At 41.6% G+C, this 24,712-nt stretch overlaps 1 protein-coding gene across 2 annotated transcripts in view; it reads right to left on the reverse strand.

Moving 5' to 3' along the window:
- Positions 1–2,119: 2,119 nt before the first annotated feature.
- The window catches only part of prkcbb (protein kinase C, beta b), a 109,493-nt gene continuing 86,900 nt past the window's right edge, over positions 2,120–24,712 (reverse strand). The window contains exon 17 of one of the 2 annotated variants that reach the window (XM_085453757.1): positions 2,120–5,427. In XM_085453757.1, coding sequence (XP_085309883.1) covers positions 5,272–5,427 — 156 coding nt within the window. In that variant the 3' untranslated portion in view covers positions 2,120–5,271. Of the gene's footprint in view, positions 5,428–18,953; positions 23,731–24,712 lie in introns of those variants that run through there. The other variant, XM_085453756.1, reaches the window with a different exon arrangement.

Genomic DNA, 24,712 nt, shown 5'->3' on the forward strand with positions numbered 1-24,712 from the left:
TGTCTTCAGGGAAGGTTCATGTTTGGCATGACATAATTTACTTTTGCAGTTCTCTCTGTGTGCTCTCATATAGAACAAATGCTTATTTCACTTTCAGTTTATCCACAAAATGCAGTCACAATCATGATTATGCATAAAGTATTCACTTGTTAAATGGGAGCCTCTTCTGTATAGGGGCCCAGAGATCAAAGAACAAATGACTTGCAATTGAATACAAATAAAATTTCTAACCTGAATCCTTCACCCTATTAGCCATCCATCCATTCACCTTCTTCTTATTATCCAGTTCAGCATCATCCGGAGGGCGGAGCCTATCCCAGCTGTCACTAGCCAGCATGGAGGGTACACAGGTGGCCAGTCTGTTGCAGGATTAATGCATAGAGACAGACAACCATTCACAACCCCACGCACATCTTTTGACTGAAGGAGGAAGCTTGAGTACTCCGAGGGGACCCATACAGACATGTGGCCAACATGCAAACTCCCATGCAAAGCATGAATCCCCAGTCCGGATTCAGACATGCAAACTCAGCACCATTGTGCAAAAGTAGCCTAAAATTACTCTAAAGACCCTCAAAGTATATCATAGTACATCTAGACAGTGGCACATAGAGAATAACTGTCACGGGCTGCGGAGGCAGACCATGTGTGGGTTTGTGTTGAGGACCCAGGAGCAGACAGAGGCGAGGAGACGGAACCTGAGAACCAAAAACGAGCCTTTATTTGGCTGGTAGCAGGAACTGAATATGAAAACTAAGGAAACTAAGAGCAACCATGAAAAACTGACTACTAAGACCTGAACTATGACAACACACTGTGGCAATGAACTATGACCAAAAATGGGGTGGGTAACACAGACAACGCAATGTTAAACACACGGAGTCTGAGGACTTAGATACACACATGGGGTGATCAGGAGACGTGGAGACACAGCTGACTCGAATGAAACATAATGACAACGCAGGGGAGAGTAACACTGCACACACTAACACGAGACACGGACCTTCAAAGTAAAACCAGAAACATGACAGACACTGAACTAAACCTAAGAACGAAACTCTTAACCAGAATAACACTGAAACTGAGGATTATAATATTCAAAACAGGACAACTAAAGAATCTGAAAGTAAACCATAATACAGAATAAACAGCAAAATACAAGAAACTGAAAATGCTGGGTCAAAATGACCCAGAACCGTGACAATAACAGTATATATTAAGAGCATGAATTTCAAATAGAAATCTACATTATTTTTTAAAACATTTGGACTGTTTGGAAATGTGCTATATAAATAAACTTGACCATGAACTAGTATTGAACATACTGTAGTTGCAACTTCTGTCCTGTGGCTAATCTGTGGAGCTCCTGTTTTTTGCCTTTTGTTGTACTTGAGAGGGAAACTACACGGAGATAAGGTCACAAAGTCTATCACTGATTCTATATATACAACAGTATATGTTGCACAGACATTTAGAAAGGTCCAGTATTCAGTTTATCCTCATATGTAATTTTAAATCCATGTCCTACTTGTTCTTCTTCTGGGCTTTTTTTTTAACCCTTTATCTTCATATTTGTTCATCAGTTTTCCTTCAAATAAAATATTAATCACTGTTACATTAATATTGACATTATGAGAAAGGGCCATATACGTGGTGCCTTCAGAGGTGTTTGTCTATACCTGTTTGCTGAAAGCCATTAAAAAGTATGCGTAATGATAAAGACACATTTTGCATTTGCTGTACAAAATATTATGAAGAGATACCTCGTTAATTTCTGCACATTCTTACAGATTTACTACGGTAATAAAAAGGTTTTCTAAACTCCTGTGGCATTTTGCATCATTTCAGATTAATTAATGGTTGTTATCAGTTCTTAAAAAATAAAAGATTTTGAAATCAAATTTCATCATTAACACAACAGCCCATGAACTGTTGATATATTGATGGCAAAGTTTAACCAGTGATTTGACCTGTATGCAACAGCTTGTGATGCTATAACTGCTCCACTTACTTTTTTTTTTTTTATCATATTTTCACAGTGAGAATATAACAGATGATCTAGAAAAAAGAAAGACATTCAAAACAAAACAGACCAAAAACAAGGAAACAAGCCAACATGTGATTTTGCAACATAATTTATTACTTTACAACCGCAAGCATCACAAAACATTATTATTATTATTATTATTATTATTGTTATTATTATTAAATCAGTGAACTATCTTATCTCATAAAACACATCCTTACTCTTTTCTTGCAGTTTTCTGCATTTAAACACTGAAAATTATCTTCAGGTTATTGTTAAATCACTTGTTGTTTAGAATGTAAGCCCAGCCTAAATCAAAGCAGAAGTAAGGTCAAAATGCAGCCATCAAATGTTAATTAAACCTTAGCAGCAGCTCCTCGGTTGTTATGTTTAGTGTCATGTAGCCTTTGAAAGGCTACAAACCGTAAGAGAGAAGGGTAAAGGGGAAGAGAACGGGACCAATCAGGGATAATGAGAGGCAAATGAAACTGAAATGCCTCGAGAAGACGAGGGAAGAAGCAAGGGAAAAAGCTGCAGGAAGGGATAAAGGTCAAGAGGAAAGGAACGAAGAAAGAGAAAGACAACGAGGAAGCTGAGTGGGAGAGGAAGAGAGGAAGAAGGGGAGAGAAAGGTCAGAGCAGAAAATAAAATGACAGATGGAAAGGCGTGATCAAAGGAAAGGTCGGGAGGAGAGACAGGAGGGAAGGACACTTTCAGGCCAATACAGTCCACATACGAGTGGCAGAGCACTAAACATCTAGATCTTGCTGGATTTCAGTCAGCACAGATGTATATTTATATCTAGTTTTCGCTCCATGTTTTCTATTGCAACTTACATACATCATTTTTACCCCTAAACACATTGATTTCTGAGTATAAATACAACTATGGAAATGGAAGACTCTTACCCCTATGTACTTCAAAAATATTTATATCTGTACAAATAAAAGCAAAACACAGTCTTTCAATAATATTCAGTAAATGTGCAGCAATGACACGAGACATATCATAAATTAAGCGACATAAAAACCCTTTTACTGTCTAATAAAGAAACTATCACACACATACCCACACACACCAGTCCAACACTTAATATAGAATAAGTCCATATCATATGGAACAAGATATGAAAAAGAGAGATCGTCACATGCATGCATAGTATACTTCCTCATAGTCCTGTAATTTTTTTTAAAAATGTGAAACATATCTGCTAGCTTCTTAAACCAGCTTGTGCGTGTGTTACGGTCATTTTTTCATGTTGGCGCTGTTTAGTCAAACGATGCTGAAGCTGAAGAGAACATTTCTTATCAGATTTAAAGACAGACCTATATTAAAACTGAGCAGCGCTTAAGATATCTGAGTCACACGCATGTAGTGTGCCGTGCTCACTCATTAACTCGGCCATACAAATTCACAAGACAGCTGGCTGAGTGCTATCGAGCGCTTTGGGGTGTGGGGTTGTCAACAGCAGATGCTGAGACTGGGCGTGATTAATATTAGGAGATATTTACACCCTTGACCAGAGAAATATATGGCTGACACACAAAGGGCAGTTGTTTTTTTTTTTAAATTTTATATTATACAGCAAAGAAGCAAAACATAAGGACGGCAGAGTAAAGTTTCACCAAAGCTCGAAGATGCTGTGTGCACGTTATTGAAGACACTACAGGCGTGCGTCCTTTCATGAAGATGCTGTTTGTGCTGATTAAAGCAGCAGGAGAAGGAGGAGGATGGGAATCTAGGCCTGTGCAACGGACCTACAGTATATGTCTTGTGTGCCTCCAGGTGCAAACATTTCTTAGTCATTGTCCGCCTTGTTACGCTTCACCTAGTAATTCCAACCCTCAGTCGAGGATCTGACTGTATGGCTACGTGGGTGTACACAGGTATGGGTGCTTGTGTGTGTGACCCAAAATACATACATGTAATTCTGTCTGTCACACACACACACTCACGTACATATATTCTAATATATGGATGACTGTCAAGAAATGCACACATACACAAATAAATTACAGGCAGGTGGTTTAAATTAAAATAAAAAAAAATATGAAAAAGCAGCATTGCTTTTTTATTATTGCTGTTTGTGAAATGACTCCCTTGGAGGCTGTCAAAGCAGCTCAGCGTTCACCGTCTGCGCACGTGTGGATGCCCCACTGGTGACTGCTGCATTGCCAACTCCTGCGACGACTCATCGCACCAGGCTCCCACTGAAGCCCTGGCAGACATACGGGCTAGAGCCAAAACAATTCTGATAATAATAAGAGAGGCATCAGAGGGGCGGATGGAGGGTGAAAAGGAGGAAATAGAGGAAAAAGAAAAAGAGGGGGTAAAAAAAAAAAAACCCTAAAAAGGCTGTGAAGCTCGCTAAGTGTGAGACGCTAAGCCTCATGAGAGTGGGATGGGAACAATGGCCCAGTGGAAGTAGTTGGCGGTACTGCTCGCGGTGTGTGTCAGGATGAATGCAGAGGATACGGTTGATATTACGAAATGCAGATGTGCATACAGTTCAAGAAGTTAGAAAGTTTTACTCCTATACAATTTTTACAAAGACACAAGAGTAACAACATTAGAATATATATAAAACTTTACATTGCTAACACCGTGACACGCCAGTTATGTTGTAAAAACATTCATAAACACCAAATCTACATTCCAGTGTGCTTCGTAGGTCTTGGTCCCATTTTACTGTGCATGACAGGGATCCAGAGTTAAACCTGGAACTATCAGCGCTCATCGATGGCGGCCAATTTAGCAATGCCAGGAAAATATGAGCCTGGATTTGCGCGATGGTGCTTTGTAGATGTCACAATGATGCTGTGAAACTTGTGGGATAACACAAGGGAACATAACGCAATACTTCACTTTAAGAATACTAAGAGCGGTGAAAGGCTTGTTGCAGATACAATGCCATAAACACATCAGGAATTCTATCGTTGAATAAAGAAAGAGTGAGCTGACACGAGTGAAGCGGTAAGCTTGTGCTTCTCTACACTGAATAAAACTGGTTGGATTAATGCAGTTGATATTTTCTCTTGTTCCTGCCCTGCACAAAAAGCAGATGTTGACACCTCGGACATTTTTGATTCAATACTTCAACGTCTTTGGTATCCAGTGTTTGGTGCTGTGATTCCTGTTTTGGGCTGCAATCTTGGAGATACCCCAGTATGGCCTAAAAGAACTACAGACATTTACTGAACATACACATTTACTGCTTTGAAACCTCCTCTATCGGTCCATCGGTGTTAATTAGCGGGGGCCACGTATTCCGGGTTGATGTAGGAAAAGCCGAGGAAATCGTCCTGGTCCAGGTTCATGATGACGAGCTTGTCTGTTGGCGTCAAGTCCACAGCCATCTTAGTGAACTCCTTGTCAAAGTTGCAGGTGTCCCGACGGTTCCTCTGCAGGTGGGGTTCAGAGATTATGAAGGGGAGAGGATGTGATGAGAGGGAGGAACGACAGAAAAAATATTGTTGGAGGAGAGTGGGATGGATTGGGATGGAAAAGAGAATCCACTGCTGTTAAACACCCTATAGCGGACAATCAACTTAAAGCACAAGCTCTTTTGAACTAAAGAAACTGCAATATTGTTCAGTTTCTGTACTGTGATGGTGCAACGAACAAATGATTAGGAAGCGCTTCCCTTTCGTACCCGAGGTCAAATAAATCCTGTTCACTCTCATGTCTGTCTGTCTTCCTCTGTTTCAAGTCTTTATGCTTATTGCTCAGTCACAATACAGTAAAAATAGGACATCGGCCTCCTTGCAACTAGGAAAAAAATCGGTGTTTCCCCGGTGAAAGCTTTGGTGTTGGAGACTGATTATAAGATGTTACATAGTGTACAACACTGCCAACCTCTGCATAGTTACTTTCAATTGCAAGGTGATTGGACAGCTCGCACGCGTGGGCTAACTCAAACTGACTGCAGTCACTCTCATACAGCTATGCAAATTGTTACGAGCACCAATCAATGGCCAAGAGTAAGCATATGTATGCAAATGTGCTGTTTATAGGGTTGGGAAACCTGCAGTCAGCTGAGAATGAAGACTTTATCACAGCTGATTGCGATATCATGACGAACTTTTGCAGGTAATTGTCAGCTTGACCCAATTCAATCGCCAACGGAAAGCAGAGGATCTGTCTTTTTGCACTTTTATTGTCAAGGTGCTTTGAAGATGGCAACTGACTTTGAATGGACACAAACCTGGTCCTCAAAGTCTTCAAAGCAATTATTTCAAAGGCAAGTTCAGTGCACACAGAAGCAGTAATTTTGGTTATGCCACTAGCATGAGCCTGTAGCATGAGCCAGGTTACTTTGCTGTTTGCAGAAAGTTTATCTTTACTGCACACAGGTGAATTGTATCAATTCTTATTTAAAAAATTTTTATTTCCAAAACCTGTACTTGCTTTTTTTCCTTTTTTGGCTTACAAATGAGAAACAACACAGAACACAAGAAACAGCATCAAATGTGCTTGAACTGATAACCAGAGACTGTTCATTCAAAACCCACAAAACTCTGGTATTTTCTTTACATTTGTAGATCAAAGTGGATACCCTAAAAAATTTGTTGTCTGTCTCTCACAGTGGAAATGTTGATGCTAGTGATCCCTGAAATGAAACCACCTGCTGCGGCACAAAATCCTGTGTGCAGTCACATGGTATGTTAGGAAAAACTCACCTGAACATCTAATCTTTCCAGTTAAGTTTCACTATCTAAAGTATTTAAACTTTATTATTAAATGTTAAGAAGAATGTGAATGTTGCCCCACAAGAATACAGAAGACCTTCTTGACCTTCATCTAAGAAAAGGCGTTGTAGCTGGTTGGACTTGCTAAGCCTTGAAAATAAGAAACATCTCTCTTTTTTCAGCACTGAACAAAACAGAACAGTGGTGTATTCAGTCCATTTGCATTGCACAGAAAGTTTTTGGATGAAGCACAGCACCCCCACTTCCCTTCCTTTAGGGCTTTTCCAATCTTCATGTAATAACATTTTGCTAGTAAACACACAAGTGCAAGTAGAAAGAAAAGTTGAGTCTGGACTTAAACATGTGGAAAATAATCAGTTAGAACAAACGTGAGTCAGGCTGTTCATAAGGAAATAGGATATTAGGAGATCAAGCCATTTTCAGTATATTTATGGATATGCTGGGAAACTGCATACAGTAAAGGAGAGCTGCAGAGAGGAGTAAGTGCTGAGAGGTGCTAAGCAAAGAGAGGAAAGAGACAAACTTGAGGGGGTCGAGTACACCAACTGTGACTTTCTGCAGGAGGTGAGGGATCCTGGGTGGATGCACTCGTAGTAAAGCAGGAGGGGCTTTCTCTGGGGCAGAGGCTCATTAACACACAACCTGGCTCATTTTTTATGTATAGATTTATGAAAGGCAACACCAAGCTTCACCGCTGGCAAGTATGTTCCCCAAAGAAATAGAAGTAAAGACGGAACCAGAACAGCACAAACTTTAAAATGATCTCCAGTGTGGCCATTTCCATCTTTAATCAAAAGCAAAGACACCTTAGGCTGATTTCTATAACGCAGATATCACATTGTGTTTCACCTGCTCTTTATCAGCTTTTAACTTTTTCTAATTATGAGTCCTACTTACTGTCACTCCCTGGGTCTCACGTCGCCAGATCATTTACATAAGTGTGAAAACTTTGCATGCCTTCATCAGCATGTTTCAGCGTTCTTCGACGTTATCACATACTTAAAACGCAAACTTTGATGAGCTAATTCACAAATAATATGCTATATAATAATATGGAAAATATATATTCACTGGCCATTTCATTAAATATGTTTGTTCAAGTGCTCTTTAACACATATGTAATCAAACCCGACCGCTTTGAGCTGAAAGGAGGATGACGCTACTTCAAATAGCCACTTGTTACAACCAAAGTATGCAGAACAGCATCTCTGAACACACAACACATCCAACCTTGAAGCAAATGTGGTACAGCAGCAGAAGACCACATCCAGTGCCACTTTCATCAGCTAAGAACAGGGCATTGAGGCTATAATTGGCACAAGCTCACCAAAATTGGACAATACAAGACTGAAAATCGTTGCCAGGTCTGATAACTCTTGATTTCTGCTGCTACGTTAGGGTCAGAATTTAGTGTGAGCATCCTTCCAGTCTACCTGAGTATTGTTACTGACATCTCCATCCCTTTATGGCCACAGTGTACCCATCTTTTGATGGCTGCTTCCAGCTCAAGCTGGTTAACCTCAAGCAGGTTTCTGTATTTCATTTGAGTTCAGTGAACTCAAATGGCCTCTACAGTCATCAGATCTCAATCCTGTAGACTGAAATCTGATGACTCCTTTGTGATGTGGTCGCTGAATGTACTTTTAAATGCATCTGGAGTTGGCAAAAAAATGACCAGAATATAGTCAGTGTTTAAGACGTAATATTAAAAAGCCATAGAGTCACAGTGGGATGAAGTGAATAGCAAAGAAGGAGAGAAGAAAAAATAAAATCAAGCAGTTACATAAATATTCACATCACCAGGAAAGCAGCGGTAGCGGGGAAGAGCTTATAAGAGGCAATCCACAGAAAAATCCACAATCATAAATATTTTGATTAAAAAGACAGCAAGCGATTTATCAAATACATCCATAAAGTCAACAGTGTGAGGATCTATCAGCATGTAAGTCTGAAAAACACAAATAAATGAAGACACAGTGGCAACGTGAAACGGAAGAGAAAAAGAGACAGGGTTAGGCGGAGAGGACTGCTGGCTTTCTAGGCTATTTAAAAATCAGTCTTAAGTTTTCAGACCCCTCTTCTGTGGAACCAGCTCCCAGTTTGGATTTGGGAGACCGACACCCTCTCTACTTTTAAGACTAGACTTAAAACTTTTCTTTTTGATAAAGCTTATAGTTAGGGCTGGATCAGGTGACCCTGAATCCTCCCTTAGGCCTAGGCTGCTGGACGCTTCCCATGATGCACTGAGTGTTTCGTCTGCACTCATCTGTCTTCACTCTATATGTGTTTATGCAAGACTCTGCATTTAATCATTAATTATTATTAATCTCTGACTATTCTATAGCATGTCTTTAGCCTTGTGTCCTCCCCTCTTTTTTTTTTTTCTTTTTTTTTTTTTTTTTGGCCTGTCCCGTTTGGCTCTTTTGCCATCAGAATTGTTGTCTAAAGGCAAAGAAAGATGCCCAACGGATTTACTTTACCAAACTGACCATCCCAGCCTTGCCGTAATGGTCCATTTGATTCACCTTTTATTGTTTATTTTATTTTCACTTACTGAATACGGGACAGACTTGACTGGGGGAAAGAAGGGGAGAAAGAAAGAGGGAAAGAGAAACAGCTGAGAAGAGGGACGGGGGAGAAGGGCAAAAGACAAAAACCAACAGAACGGGCAGAGAAAAAAAAATGCATATATCAATCACCTGGATCACCTGCTGAGAAAGAAAAAAGAAAGCAAGCAGAAGAGAACAAGAGTAATAGAATAAACAACATCACAATGATATATGGGAATATGACAGTAAATACTAAATGTTAAACATTATTGTGCAGCACATAAGATCAACAGAACACAGTGTGCTTTGAGGTAGGAGCCAAAAAGGGTGTAGTTTGTGGGTGTGATCACCCGTGTGTACACCTGTGAGCATGGACGCGCTTGTTTTTTGTTTTTTTAAAAGGTTCCTTCATGTAATAATCTGCTAGAGGGTGTGGGGGGGCCACAGCCCCGTCCTCCAGGGCGTGAAGCAGGTGTGGAGGAGATCAAAACTCCAGACATCCAGAGGCCCTCAGAACACAAGAGACCAAGGAAGACCAACAGAGGGGCAGCTGCGCCACTGTCCCGGAAAGAGCTGAGGAGAGTCCCAGATGAGGGCTCACTCAGCAGCCGCGGAGCAGAAGCCAGGGGGAGTTGCAGTGACGCGCCCGTGAGCTCCGCCGGCAGCCAGCTGCGCCTGAGTGACCGAGCCCCAGGCCGAGAGGCCGGGGGCACCCCACCTCCGAAGTGGCCCGAGCGAGCCCCAGGCTCCAGGCCCCGATAAGCGGCCGCCAAGGAGTGAGCCGGTGTGTACCTGGACGCCCATCCCCGGACACAAAGAACCACCAACGCACCGATGTCTGAGGGGGTCCGCCACTGGCAGGGGAAGTGGTGGTAGGGGGAGATAGGCCTCCAAACCTTGGAGGGCCTGAGATGTCCCCAGAGAGGTGGCGCCTGACACCCAACCTGACATATAGACACAGACATACAGGCACACACATATACAAACATCCATTCCCACCCTCATGCTCTCATATGCACTTACTCCACACTCAACCAACGTGGAGACAGACATAAAGAGACGTTGTACACACAGTCACACTCCCCAAGCGTACTCTACAAACCGGGTCTAGGTGCCCTCGCCCCTGGAGGGGGGAACTGCACCCAGACCCAGGTGGTGTTTCCCTTTTCCCTGCGGTGGGGGGAGGCAGACCGCCCCGACTCCGCAGCAGCAGGAAGGCTCCACACTCCAGACCGCAGTCGGACGGCCAACTCCTCCTCCTAGCCCCCCTGCTCCAGCAGGTCGCAGAGAACGGGGGTGAGAGAAGACTCCAAACCTCCCTCCACCCGCTCATTGTAATGTTGATGCATGTGTGTTCTAAGGTGCATTTAAAACCCAGGAGGGCATGGAGCTACCTGCCAGAGAGCAGCAGGTAAGCGCATGGTCCCTCCTGCTAGCCCTCAATGTCTACGTGTATTTAAAATTGAGAGGTGGGCAACGATGCCAGGGGTGGGGTGTACACCCTGATGGTACTTTGGACTCCGTGTATCGTGCCCACCCCCAAGATCCTATATGTATGTGTAATGAGAGTGTGAGTAATGTGAATGTCTAAGTTGTGGGATAAAATTGAGGCAGAGGCAGCCAGAAGGGGACAGAGGGGGGGTAGCCTCCTCTGCACCCTGGTGACATACCCCTACTCCAAGGCCCTGCATGTGTGGGTGGTTGTGGTGGAGCGGGAAGAGGGAGGCAGCTGGAGATGGGGAGGGAAGGAAGGGAGGGGCAAGTGACCCCTCCCTGGGGCCAGCTCCCCCGCTGACCCCAGTAGGCACCCCCATACTCCGCGACCCGCCAGGGAAAGGGGGCCCAGGCCCATCCAGACCGGGCCCAGTGCAGCAGCGCCGCCCGGCCCCACAGAGCCCGGGACAGTCCACCCAACCCCACCACAGAGAAAACTGCACCCACCCCACCATCCACTCATCTTCCAGACTACATAAGACAATAAACACCCAGGCTGAGATCTTCCTCCACCTCTCCTGTATCTCCCCCTCCTGCAGAGGGAGCTCCTGAGGAGAGGAAAGCTCCTGCAAGATGTGACAATCTCCCCCACCAGTTGAAGAGCCCCCCAGGTGGCTCGACGCACCGGCGGCACCCTGCTCCAGGGCTGGGCCCCCATGCACCCACCCGCCCACAACCCCGGCAACACACCAACCAGGACCCAAGCCCCCGAGGCCCAGTCCGGGTCCCAGCCCAGAGACGGAGCGCCCCCAGAACCTCACGCCCATCCCGGACCCACCCAGGGCCCCTCTAAACCAAATAGTCACAGCAGATGGCTGGCCCTTCCTGAGCTTGTTCTGCCAGAGGTTCCTTCCTGTTAAAAAGGAGTTTTTCTTTCCGCTGTTACCAAGTTCTTGCTCATAAGGCGGTCATCTGATTATTGTAGGCTCTGGAGAGACTGTTGTTGTGATTTGGTCATATATAAATAGAATTGAATTAAATAAGAGTGGAACCAATATTTATAAAGGGTGAAAGTTGATACAAGATGGTGGAGGAAGAATGAAGAAGGAGTACAGAGAGGGACAGGAGGGCCTTTAACACAGGGGAAACTACAAATAAGTGTTACATACCTTTATCTTCCAGCCTTCTCATGGCCTAAGATAAGCTCCCTCTAGCTACAGGGACACACCTGCCACAGTTCGCTGAGGTCCACCTCACGTTCCTGGCTTTTATACCCACTGGAGTGTCTCCTCTCAGGAGAGGCCTGGTGGGTACAAAACCCATACAGAGCACGTGTGTTTTGCTCTCCAAGTAGAATATCCGATGGCGAGATTAAGTTTTATCTAACCCTCATTCCACACTCAATACATACTACTGTGAGGTTAAGCACTGTTACAGTCCTAAAAGGTGTATTCAGAGTTATAGCAAACAGCTTAAAACAATGAATTGAAAGTTTTTGCAAAGGACATCTAGAACAGTGTACCTCGAGCACTTTATGTGCACTCATGTTAATGGGAAAGCTGCTAATCTCAAATTAAATGAGGTCATATCTCTAAAACATACGAGCTAATTTCAACAAATATTTAATCTATAGTAGTACCAAAACTTCCACTGTATGTGATCATCCTGATCATATTTGATCTACAGGTACCATTTGTTTTTAAGTTTTATTATATTCAAGTACAAATAAAAATGTATTTTAGTCCACTGGATAAAATGGTCCAGAGTTGAACATATCCAGCTACCTCTTTGTTATTAAACCCCTCCTCCTGCTGCAATTTACATCAGTGATCATAGACTGGAGCATATCACTGTGATGAAGCTAACATGATGTGCTAGTTTGAGACATATATCTGCAAGAGATTTCAGTTTGCTCATGTGAAAGAGGAGTCTTTCACAGAAAGGTTAGACATGGAGTTCCACAGGGCTCTTAACTCGGCCCAATATATATTACCTTGTTAATGTATCTTCTCTATCATTGAGACTTCTCCCATATTAGTTTCTCTTCACTGCTTGCATTTAAAATCAAATGGAATTTGAAACCCACCCACCCAGCTATTTTTGCATTTATAGAAAACTGAAGTTACTACATTTAGAGTATATATATATACATATATATATATATATATGGCGAGAGAGAGAGAGACAGAGAGAGACAGAGAGAAATAGAGAGATAGATAGATATATAAATTCCCCGCTCGCCCCTGCGGGCGGTCAATCCTTCAAGCTCAGGTCCTCTACCAGAGGCCTGGGAGCTTGAGGGTCCTGCGCAGTATCTTAGCTGTTCCTAGGACTGCGCTCTTCTGGACAGAGATCTCCGATGTTGTTCCCGGGACCTGCCGGAGCCACTCGCCTAGTCACCGCACCTAGTGCTCCAATTACCACTGGGACCACTGTTACCTTCACCCTCCACATTTTATCGAGCTCTTCTCTTAGCTTGGTCATTCTCCACCACCTTTGGGGGCGTTTCCCATTTTGACCTCGGGACTTCCTGGTTATACTCGGCACCGATGTTCCTGTATACTATGCCGGCCACTTGGTTATGGTGTTCCATGTATGCCTTGCCTGCTAGCATCTTGCACCCTGCTGTTATGTGCTGGATTGTCTCTGGGGCATCTTTACACAGCCTGCACCTGGGGTCTTGCCTGGTGTGATAGACCCCAGCCTCTATGGATCTTGTGCTCAGAGCTTGTTCCTGTGCTGCCATGATTAGTGCCTCTGTGCTGTCCTTCAGTCCAGCTTTGTCCAGCCACTGGTAGGATTTCTGGATATCAACCACCTCCGCTATCTGCCGGTGGTACATACCGTGCAGGGGCCTGTCCTCATATATATATATACGAGGACATACACACACATATAAGTCTCTGCTTCCTAATATAGATTAGGAAGTAGAGACTTCTCCCATATTAGTTTCTCTTCACTGGTTGCATTTAAAATCAAATGGAATTTGAAATCCATTGTTGTTGTTGTTGTTTTAAAAATCTACAACACACAGAATCATGTGATCAAAACTGGGAATGGGATGCAGAGCCTTCAGCTATCGGGTAACTGTTCTTTTTGATAAAGCTTTTTATTAGGCCTAGCTCAGGTGAATTTACTGGGGTAAATAGTATATAAACAATACAGCATGTTATTAACTTTGTGTATTATTTCCTCTGTAGTTTCCTCTTTTCCCTCGCTGTCCTCTTATCCTTTGCCTTTCTTGCAGGCATCTCTTGTTTTAGTGATATCTGTTTCTTATGTTTGATTGCTGAACCCACCAGTTTTATAGTCTATCGTTTCTCCCTAAGTGGTCTAGGAAAATTGCCACCCTGTGTATGGGTTTGCTATGTAAGGCCCTCTGATTCAAATTCATTCTTAGATTTAGTTTACAAACACATTTAACTTTCTTTAATAAAAGGCCAAATGTCCTGTCTCTAAAGCTCCATAAGTGAGATGCTTCAACTCCTATTGTAAGTTGCTTATCTGGAGTCATGTGTATGTAGGTAGTTGACAGCACTGAGCATCCTTCAATAGAATTATGCAGACAGGAAGCACAAACACATATGAAAAGATGCATGCGTGTGTACGTTCCCAAAACCTTGAAAATGGTCCGCTGTGTGCATTCCAGCTATTTACCAAACATGAACACACACACATACACACACACAGCTGCCAGCCATGTAGGCCAGCTCATAATGTGTTCCATCTCAACACGCTTCATTTGCAGTTAATGCTGCAAGGCAGAGAGACAGAGATATGAAGAGAAAAAAAGAGAGAGAGGGAGAGAAAGAGATGCAGCAAAGGACAGAGAGGGAGATAAATATCAGTGGCTCTTGGTATAGATACATAGCTAGAAAGCTCAGAATATGCAGTGACATTAAGCAAGACACACAATTTTATTACACACGACTGTGTTCTGGTAGCATTGATTTTAATGGAGGAACATGGCTGAATCTTGAATTTTGTATTTGCCTCCTTACACCTTTCCTCCCCTTCCTCTCCTCCTCTTCTCCCTTTGCCCGACTCCCCTGCACCTCTCTCTCATCCCATCTCTTTTCAGTAACAAGAGGATTAGTGGGAGACGAGCCGATGTCAGCTGAGGTTGTGGGGAGAGTGGGAGGCACGGGAAAGGGGAGGTGAAGAGGAGAGGAGGGTGAATGAAAGGCGGTATCGAACGCTGACCTGTTTTGGGCTGATAAGCGCCGACTGCTTTGTGCTAAAGCCACTGGCTTTAATTTGGGGGCCGCAACATTTGGAATTAATTATCATACATACTCCAGCACTGCTGTGGCTTACTGTGTACACTGGCTATTACATCCACTCCAATACAAACTTTATACAGCTTATGTGCTGGAACTTGCTGTTACACAGGAATCTGACTTGCTTTATAAAAAACATTTGCATAAAATACAGCTGCACTACAGCGTTACTGTAAAGTTAACAGAGGGACGTGAGGTAAAGTATATTTTCTGTTCTGGCTGTGGGCTAAGGCAACAGGAAAACACTATTCTTGACCATTAAAATGTATGTAGCCTATTATACTGTATAATTAGGGAAATGTTCTTTACACAGTATCATTTGTTTTCAATGTCAGAGCTAAGGTTTTCGCCTAGCTCCATATCAAAACTTGAAATTAGCGAACATGATTCTTGTCCTCCAATAAATGATTACAGCACTGACGGCCACTTTATTAGGTACAGGTTGCTAGTCCTGGGTTGGAGCCCTTTTTGTTTTACAGCCTTAATTCTCTGTGGCACAGATTCAACAAGGTGCTGGAAAAATTCCTCAGAGATGTTGCTCCATATTGGCACGACAGCATCACACAGTTGCTGCAGATTTGTCTGCTGTACATCTGTGATGTGAATCTCAAATGTACTGTATTGGGATCTGGTGATTGTGGAGGTTATTTGAGTACAGTGAACTAATCGTCATGTTGAAGAAACCAGATTATTTGGGCTCTGTGAGTTTTGTGCATTATCCTGCTGGAAGCAGCCATCAGATGTTGGCTATAAAGGTTTGGACATGATCATCAATACTTAGATTGTGGTGTTTTAATAATTTTCAGAAAATATTCCCCACATCGTTACACCAGCAGCAGCAGCAGACTGAACCGTTGATACAAGGCAGGATGGATCCATGTTTTCAACCTTTTAATCCTAACATCTAAATGTTGTAGTTGAAATTGAAATTAACCACATCAGACAACATTTTTCCAATTTTCTATTATCCAGTTTCGTTGAAACCTCACTCTCCTCAGTTAGAGGAAATGTGTGCTGAGAGATGCTCTTCTGCATACCTTGGCTGTAACAAGTGGTTATTGGAATTACTGTTGCCTTGCTATGAGCCTGCTGACATCAACAAGACATTTTCACTCAGACAACTGACGCTTCTTTGGACCATTCTCTGTAAACCCTCGAGATGTTTTTGTGGGAAAATCTCAGCAGATCAGCCAGTTCTGTCCATGTCTATATACCTAAATACACTGCGTTGCTGCTTTGTGATTGGCTGTTTAATCATTTGTGTTAACAGGTAGTTGACCAAGTGACCAAAGACCTGAAGAAGTGGTTGGTGACTATAAATTTACACTATAAAGAAAGGGCTGTAAAGATGCATGACATTTTGCAAAGTAAACCTGTGATTCAAGAATATGGATAAAAAGTGTTTAAACTTACTTTATCATGCAGCATTTTCCAACTTTAGTTTATTCAGTTTTGAGTCTAATTCTGCTGCTTGAATCAGCTCATAACACATCCAAGCAAAATTATGGTGCAACAAGTTCCTAGCAAAGGTTTGTCTTTGTGGAGCCTTAACATTTGTTTTAACAATTCAATCAAACTTATAATCAGTCTTTGCATATGTGTTAATTATAGTCTTTTATTTTTTTTAAGTGTTTATGTGCACTTGTCTAATGTCCTTGTTAATTTTTTTTACAAGTCTTATATAAAAAAAACCCCAACAACTCACAATTAATAAAATATCTTTTGCTTTCATTCTTTAAAATAAATAAATAAAAGAATGTTCAGTGAGTCACGGTCCTCTTATTCATCAGTCCGACACGATTCAGTGAGAGGTTACTGTTGTCCTGTATAGTAAGTTAAAAATTTGTTTTATTAGATTTATTCATGCTTATAGCCCTGCATGGCCTCTATCTTTAAACCAAAAATGTATTGCACCTCACAGAGAACATGGCCTCAAAAGACCCCGTGTACGTGTAACCTGTTAATTAAGAAGCATCAGTAGTGCTGGTAGAAGAATTAGACTTGGAGAAAACGCTGTTTTGAATATTTAAGCTACACTCCAGCTTCATATGGATAGACGCTAGAGTGGAATCACTCTTCTTATCTAACTCAGCAGGGAAACAAGGCTGAGTATTTCCATAAATGTCAAACTAGTTATCATTTTGGGGAAAACAACATTACAAATGTGTTTATGTAGAGGAAACATTGATTTAAAAAAATTAAGGACATTCTGTGATAAAATGTCAACAAGAGTCACAGAGCCGATGGCTGCTGCCTGAGCCAAAGTACTTTAACATCAGCGTATAAATGTGGAACTGTACGTGTGCAAAATAAATCAGGTTAACTGCTGAAGCTGTAGACGTTTATACCTGTATGTTGTAAATTGCTACATACAGACGTGACGCTGTGTTCCCGGGTAATTTGGAAGGCATTTGCCTTTTTTTGGAGACTGCTTCAAAAGTAGATGTATTACTGACAATGAAAAATACCTTTCTTTTGATACTCTCATATGTATGGGCTCAAAATGTGGTCATAAATATTTTGTACTTGTAAATCAGGATTTGTATGTGTAAAAAAGATTTGTGTGTGGACTTAGCCAAAAAAAACCCTGCAAGTTACAAGTACAAATTTTGACCCAATTTTTCTTCATTTCATCTGATTGGTCAATGTCATGTCAATCACAAATGTAACAATCCAATCAGAGAACAGATGGGTTTGGCTGTTGGAGGGGCGCTTTTTTTTGAACTGGGTTTTGGGTTTTGAACAGGGTTTTCTTTGGCTAAGTCCACACACAAATCTTTTTTATACATACACAAATTCTTTTTACACATACAAATCCTGATTTACAAGTACAAAATATTTATGACCACATTTTGAGCCCATACATATACAGTATTTTATGCATATCTGAGGTCGGGTGAAAGCCTCATCAGGTTTGTTTAACACTAAAAAGCAGCTGTTGTTACCATGGAACACCGGTCACATGTTCAATGCTCGATCCAGCAAAAACTAGAACCGATGTAGATGATTCATTGATGTTTCTCACAGGACATCGGGCATCTTTTTTACCATTCTCATTAACCGTTAAGCCTAACTAGCCTGATTTTACTCTTCATTCTTGGATTTTGAAGCTTCACTGGGTTTATGAACAGCCAGAAGCATTCCTGGTGCTGTATTTGTTTTCCCATCACACTCTAGCACAGGTCAGACATGGTTCACAAACTCTGCATCTAGCCGGTCTCCACACTTGTTGACACTGAAATGGACTAAGAGAAATAAACGGTGCACGATACAGTTATTAAAAGTAAATGTGCAGGAGCAGCAGCTGCTTGACTACAGTGGATTGCGAGCAGCTTTAGAGGCGGTGAGAAGCGGCTGAGTGGCTCAGCAGGGCTGTGTATATGTAGGCCGTGTTCTGCATGTTATTTCCTTGAAGTCATCAGACCTACGCTCCCCCATCAGGAAAAGGCTCTTATGATAAGTGGCAGCCATGAAATATGCACAGCCTGTCGTAGCCGCCTGCATTGCTTCGTGGAGCCTCGCTTCGCTTCCTTGTCCCCTCCCTCCATCTTATTCTCCCAGCCACTGTCCCTTCTTAATGCTTTTTTCTTCTTGCCTCCCTTCATTGTTGTTCAATGCCGCCCTCTCCTTTTCATCTTATATTGTTTCTCTTTTCCAATTGCTCAGCAAAACCCCCGTCTGTCAGCCCTCATCACTCTAATCTCTCTGTCTTCTTACCTCCTTTGCTCTCTCTCACTGTCCTCCGTCCCGTCATTCTCTTTTAAAATCAAATCAGTTCGGTCTCCACGGACAGAAACGGAGCGTGCGTTTGTGTGAGAATGACACGAATAAAGAGCAAGTAAATGAGGGGCTGAAATAAAAAATATGAAAGCATGGAGCCACGGAGCCACAGACAGTTCCTGCAGCAGATTAAAACGTACACAGTGCACTCGAAAACACACTAAACATCTTGTAATGCGTCATTGAAATTCTTTATTTTGGGTATGTCGGCTTTTCTTGAAAAACAAGCAAAAAAAAAGAAAAGAAAAAAAGAATGGCACATGGAAAGCATTTTTAAAGCATTTTTTTCTTTCCTTTTTTCAGTATATACCTATGCTCATACATAACGTTAATAACAGTAGCTGGAATCACACAGTCTTTGAAGCACTGCTGACACAGAAACATGGATCATCCTAATATGTTAAATATATATCATATCTAACTAATAAAAAAGGTTAAAAAAAAGTTGTTTTTTTCATGCACAGTCCTTTTTTGCTTCTCCATCAGCAGGAAGGAATCATCGAAACAGACACAAATCCTGGAGCAAGACTTCTCTTCCCCTCCACATGTATAATTATATGTATATATCAGTTTTTAACAGTAATATATATGTTTCATTATATATATTTCTATAGTTGCTGTTGCTGTTAGATTTCAGTGGCTGAAATAAATACTGACAATGGAGGTTCGACATAGAAAGTAGACACAGGCGACATCGAGTCATAAAACACATTTTCATTCACACTCAAGAAAAACGATAGAAAACTGAAATGTTCTCCCCTGCTGAACTCAGCATTTAAACTCAAAAGACATCCAAACGAGACCGCTTTAATCAAAAGCCAAATTACGGTATATTATAGGCCTCTGTCTCTGCTCGCATCTGATTGGATTAGAGGGACCGTGTGTTACAGTATTCTGCGACAAAATGATGATGATAAAAAATCTTAGCGATGTCAGTTTCCTGCTAACCCTTCCTCACCTTAGACACAACCTTAACTCTATCTGTAGGCGACAGGGCTCTTTTATATCTACCATTTTTTTAAAAAAGTAATGAATTAAGAAAATTACAATCATTGAAGAAGCCCAGAGTATGTGCAACTATAGCTAAATCAGACATTACTGTGAGTATAGCTGTCACATATGATTAATTTACTGTTATCTTTTAAAGCTTCTTAGCATCACTGATAGCTGCCACTCATTCAAGTGAATTTACTGTATGATAGCATTTCTACGCAGTGCACAAACCTCTACAATCTGCTAGCATCGCTTGTTTGGACTGAAGCCGACAGGATAATTGCAATCTATCACCTAATCCCAGTATAAATGATGAACCCCTAAACCTAAGCAAACATCCAGGTGTGCCAAATAATTTTCACAAAAGGGAATTATATTTGAATAGGATAATTATACTGGATCTAAACATTCCTGCAGTTGCTTTTTTGGCTATCAAATAATAAGTGGATCTGCAAGTAAATGGTACCTCCTGCACCAAGACTTTCAATATTTTGGTGGGGACATAGAGGATATATTCTACCCAATCTCAAGTAAGGTCAATTAAAAAAAAAAAAAAACCTTGATATTTTCTCCTAAACTCATTTTAAAGAGTTACGTTTGATGGCAATAACAATAATTAACATTTAAACTATGCATTATAAAGATCCCATTCAACTCTGATCAAGTGGATGCCTGAAGACCTCCAACTGCCACCAGAACAAAAACCATCAGCTGCAGATATACAAGAAGAAAGTTACTGAACCAGAGTGTTAACGCACCAACTTTGCAGACAAACAAACCCCCCCAACGACCTCCTCCACTGTCCCTCTTTAATAAGTGGCTAGAGTCAAAGAGACACAAAGCCTGAGCTGAACAGACGTACTGCTAACCTCACCACCTCAATATGTAAATCACTAACAGGATTATTGCTTGCTAGGGAAAACAAAAGAGAAAACACAGAGTTTTCTACTTCAGCAGGCCTACTGTAACATTACCTTCTGTCCCAGTTATTCTTATGGCAAACACAGACAGCAAATCACAGTGGGTTAAACCTCAACTCCTACTTCTAGAAAAGTAGACCAAAAACCCAGGAAAGCCTGATATATTGTTCTGATTTTCTGTTTCTCTGTCCTTAAAGAAACTTTTCATAGGCTAAGTGACTTTTAAAGATGCTCAAGGACTTAAACATGCATTTTGACAGCAGAGACCTGGGCCCGCTTTTGACTTTCAGACAAGAAATCCTAACCTGCAAATCAGCTGTGTGTTTGAGGTGGTGCTTTCCAAGGTCTACAGAGGTGGAATTTGGCATCACTGTTCATCCAAACTAAATTTTTTTTGGACTTTCTAAAGCCCTAGCCGCACAGACCTAGAGACCAACCTGTGACCCCTAGCATCAACCACTTGATGAGAGGATACTAGTGGATACCAGTAGATATTAGTGGATATGAGTGGAGACTCGTCAACTGGTTGATGCTAGAGATTGATTGATGCACTGCTATGTGAACTTGATCTAAAAGAGGTATACGATGATGCTGCACCAAAAACCTTCTTGGGATTGCGTTGCTCACCTTTAAAACTTTTCTTCAAACTCTCACCAACTGAAGCAGTGAAACCATGAGAAGTGCAATGCAAAACTAGAAAGGCCAAACTGTCTCCAGTTTGTGGCAAATTTACTTCAAGTTTCACTGCCAGTCAGAAAGTAGTTGGAGACTGTTTGCAAAGAAGCCAGTGTCTTCTTTGCAAACTGTGGGTGACTGTGGCAATCAAGGATCAAGTTTTTGGTGTAGCACCCTCTTTGTGACCAATTTCACCTACCAACTGTTACCAACCACTTGCCAACCAGTCCTAGTGACCGGAGGTTGCGAGAGGTTGCCAACTGGTCTCTAAAGGGTTTGGATCACTCTTGTGACTAGAAAGAGATGTACCTTTTTGACTGCTAGTAAAACATTTTATTCTAATTTCTTTTATTTCTTTCCTAAAATGCAAATAGATTTTTCTATTCTGCCTCTACCACATTAATACTGCTCGATTTAAAGAGGGCTGCCGACATTTACCACGCTAACAAAAGTAAAAGGTTGTATGGACTCACAAAAATGCAAACACATAAGTGTGTTTGCATAGACAGTACTTGTTCCCTAACACAAACACGCTTATACCGACACACACACACACACACACACACACACACACACACACTGTAAACAAATGGTCAGATATTGGAATCATGCTTTTATAAAACACAAAGAAATAACTGCTAGTCTTTTTCATCGCTTAAATACTGCTTAACAGACATCAGATCAGAGTACAAGAAATGGCATTATCTATTTGTCTGACTCAAACCCTCGGTAAAGACTACATTTCCCAACAGCATTTTTTATGGACAGAAATTACATGCAATCTGATATTTGTGGTACAAACCTGAAAACTCGCAGTATTAATTATTAAAATAATACTCCATGAGCAAATATGCTAAAATGCAGTTGGGAGATAAGGTCCAGGGCTACTCTTGATATAGAAACTCATGCATGCATGTCAAGCATTCCAGTTTATAGGTATAAACACACAGACACTATTATTAATATAAGCCCACTAAGAAGCACACTAAAATTATAGGCTTATCAAAATGCACTGGAAAAGCTGAGGAATGGGTAAAAGAAAAGCTAAATCACATTTCCCACCTGAATAAAAGTTAGAAAATGGAGTGCCAAAGCTATGTTACACAGGACGTCTCGCGGTTGTTTAGTTGTGAAATCCTATAGTTAGATTGTAAAAGTTTTAGTAAATGCATTTATTAAAATATAATCACCCTTTTAGTCACACCCTAACTGTGCTATATGAAATCCAATTATTTTGGTCCCTCGGTTTCGAAATCCATGATTTATGAACTTTAAAAGATCCTAATTAATTTCTAATCCTTTATCTGATTGCGCATGCTAAATTAAACCCAAACTCTTTGTTCACACTGCAAGCAACACAATTTGAAAATCACCCAAGATGCAAAAAAAGACAGATTTAGAAAGCACGTCAGATGCTTCTTGGTATGTACTGTGTCATGCACGCTATTGTTCTAAACTGGTTTAGAACGATCATCCGCAACACTTAAACCACCGACAGCAGAAATGAATAACACACCAGCAGCTTTTGACTTTGCAGCATAATGCTGCAAAACGTCTTCAGGAATGCTTTTAAAGAGCTCAAGGTCTTAACTTCCAAATTCCCCAGATCTAACTTACACGATCTGCTGCTGACATCTTGGTGCTCGATATCACAGGACATCTCAGGGACTCTTGTGTGTCTGCAATGAGTCAGAGCTGTTCTGGTGATATGAGAGGGATTTAGGCAATAAAAGCCAGGTGGTTTTAATGTTGCGGATGATTGATGTATAGTAATAACCCTCTCAGTGCTAAGAAAAGGCTAACTGCATACTGTATGCTGCACTGTACTAAGTTACAGCTGTGATTTGATTGTGTTTAATCGTGACAAATTTGTATAAATGCATTTATCCAAAGCTCTCAATGAAATCTGTAATTAAATCGTGCTACAGCACACGAAATCAAGCTTTTAAATCTCAAGAAGGGGCCAACAAATTATCCAAGCTGCAACAGTGTGAACAATGTGTGTTCTTCTCATAAAACCTTACTTTGTCTGTCAGTTTAACGACACAATCATCAGAAATCATCAGAAATTGAAGATGGCACGTTTGCGCATGCGTGCGTGTATCTCAGGGTTAGGTAGGGATTGATCCTGAAGAAACAGTTGTGTATGTTTGCGTGTGTGTCCATGTGTCCATGCGTGAGCTGTAATCAAGCCTGCTCGGTGGCAGTGGTGGCAGCAGCATTTCCTGTGAACTCTGGGTTGATAAAGGAGAATCCCTGGAACTCGTCTTGGTCCAGATTCTGAATCACTTCCTCATCGGGAGGGGTCAGCACTGGCGGGTGGCGTGTGAAAAAACGGTCAAAGTTTTCGGCATCTCGTCCACACTGTTAAGGGAGGGAGGGCGGGGAGGGATGGAGTACAAGGCAGGGGGGGATTTGGGAAGGGGAAGAGTGGGAATGGATAGGAGTGGATGGATCAAAGTTGGGTGGGGGGTAGAAGGAGAGGAAAACAAAAGAAGGGGGGGATGGCAGGTTGAACCAGGGTGTGAGATGACATCACTTTGAACAAGGTTTCAAATATCAGAACAAGTGGCAGTACTTGGGGTGCGCTTGATTTAACTCTCCATTAGTCATGCATAAAATGCCATTTTTTAATTAGAAGTGAAAAAAGAAAAGAGTAAATCACTTCTTGGAGAAGATAAATGAAGCACGCCTCAGGTATGCTTTCCCTTTTTCAAATATTTGAAGCATTTTCAACTCAAACTTCCAAACAAGGTTACTGAAGTCTCAAACAGCCTATGGAAGTGCACTACACCGAACTGGTGACCATGCAAGCATTAATGCATGGCGTGTGGACTTTTCCCCTTTATTTGGCAAAAACAAACAAACGAACAGATTTTTCTGCTTTCTTTTAAGGACAGCGGTTGCAAAACTTGGATTTAAATGGATTTCTAAACAGCCGCACTAGAAAAGGCTTAAAGCCACAAGATAATTATTGGTGTAATTGTGGGTTAATTATATGCTGCAGCCGTGGAGACCTGCAGAGATTTGATAGACCAAATCAGATCATCAGGACTGGGGAAAAAAGGCTCTGGATTTTTGCTTAGGAAATGTGCAGTTTGCCAAAATAATTTACTAACCTTCACAATATCCTACATGTGACACTTAACTGAAACCCTTGACATGTGGCTTTCATGATCCAATCTGAGTCTCGGCAACAGTCAGCACTTACAAAGACGTAACTGGTGCCAGAGTGAAATCATCTCCTCTACGTAGTGTCCAATTTACATCAGATGGAATCTGTTTTCTCGTCCTTTTCCTTCCTCTGACCATTGGGAAGCCAAATCAAGCTTATATACCCTTGAGA

Source organism: Copadichromis virginalis, linkage group LG4 (assembly GCF_057382275.1).
Source record: "Copadichromis virginalis isolate Kocher_CV1m ecotype Utaka linkage group LG4, C_Virginalis_male_GT1.1, whole genome shotgun sequence".
NCBI lineage: Eukaryota > Metazoa > Chordata > Actinopteri > Cichliformes > Cichlidae > Copadichromis > Copadichromis virginalis.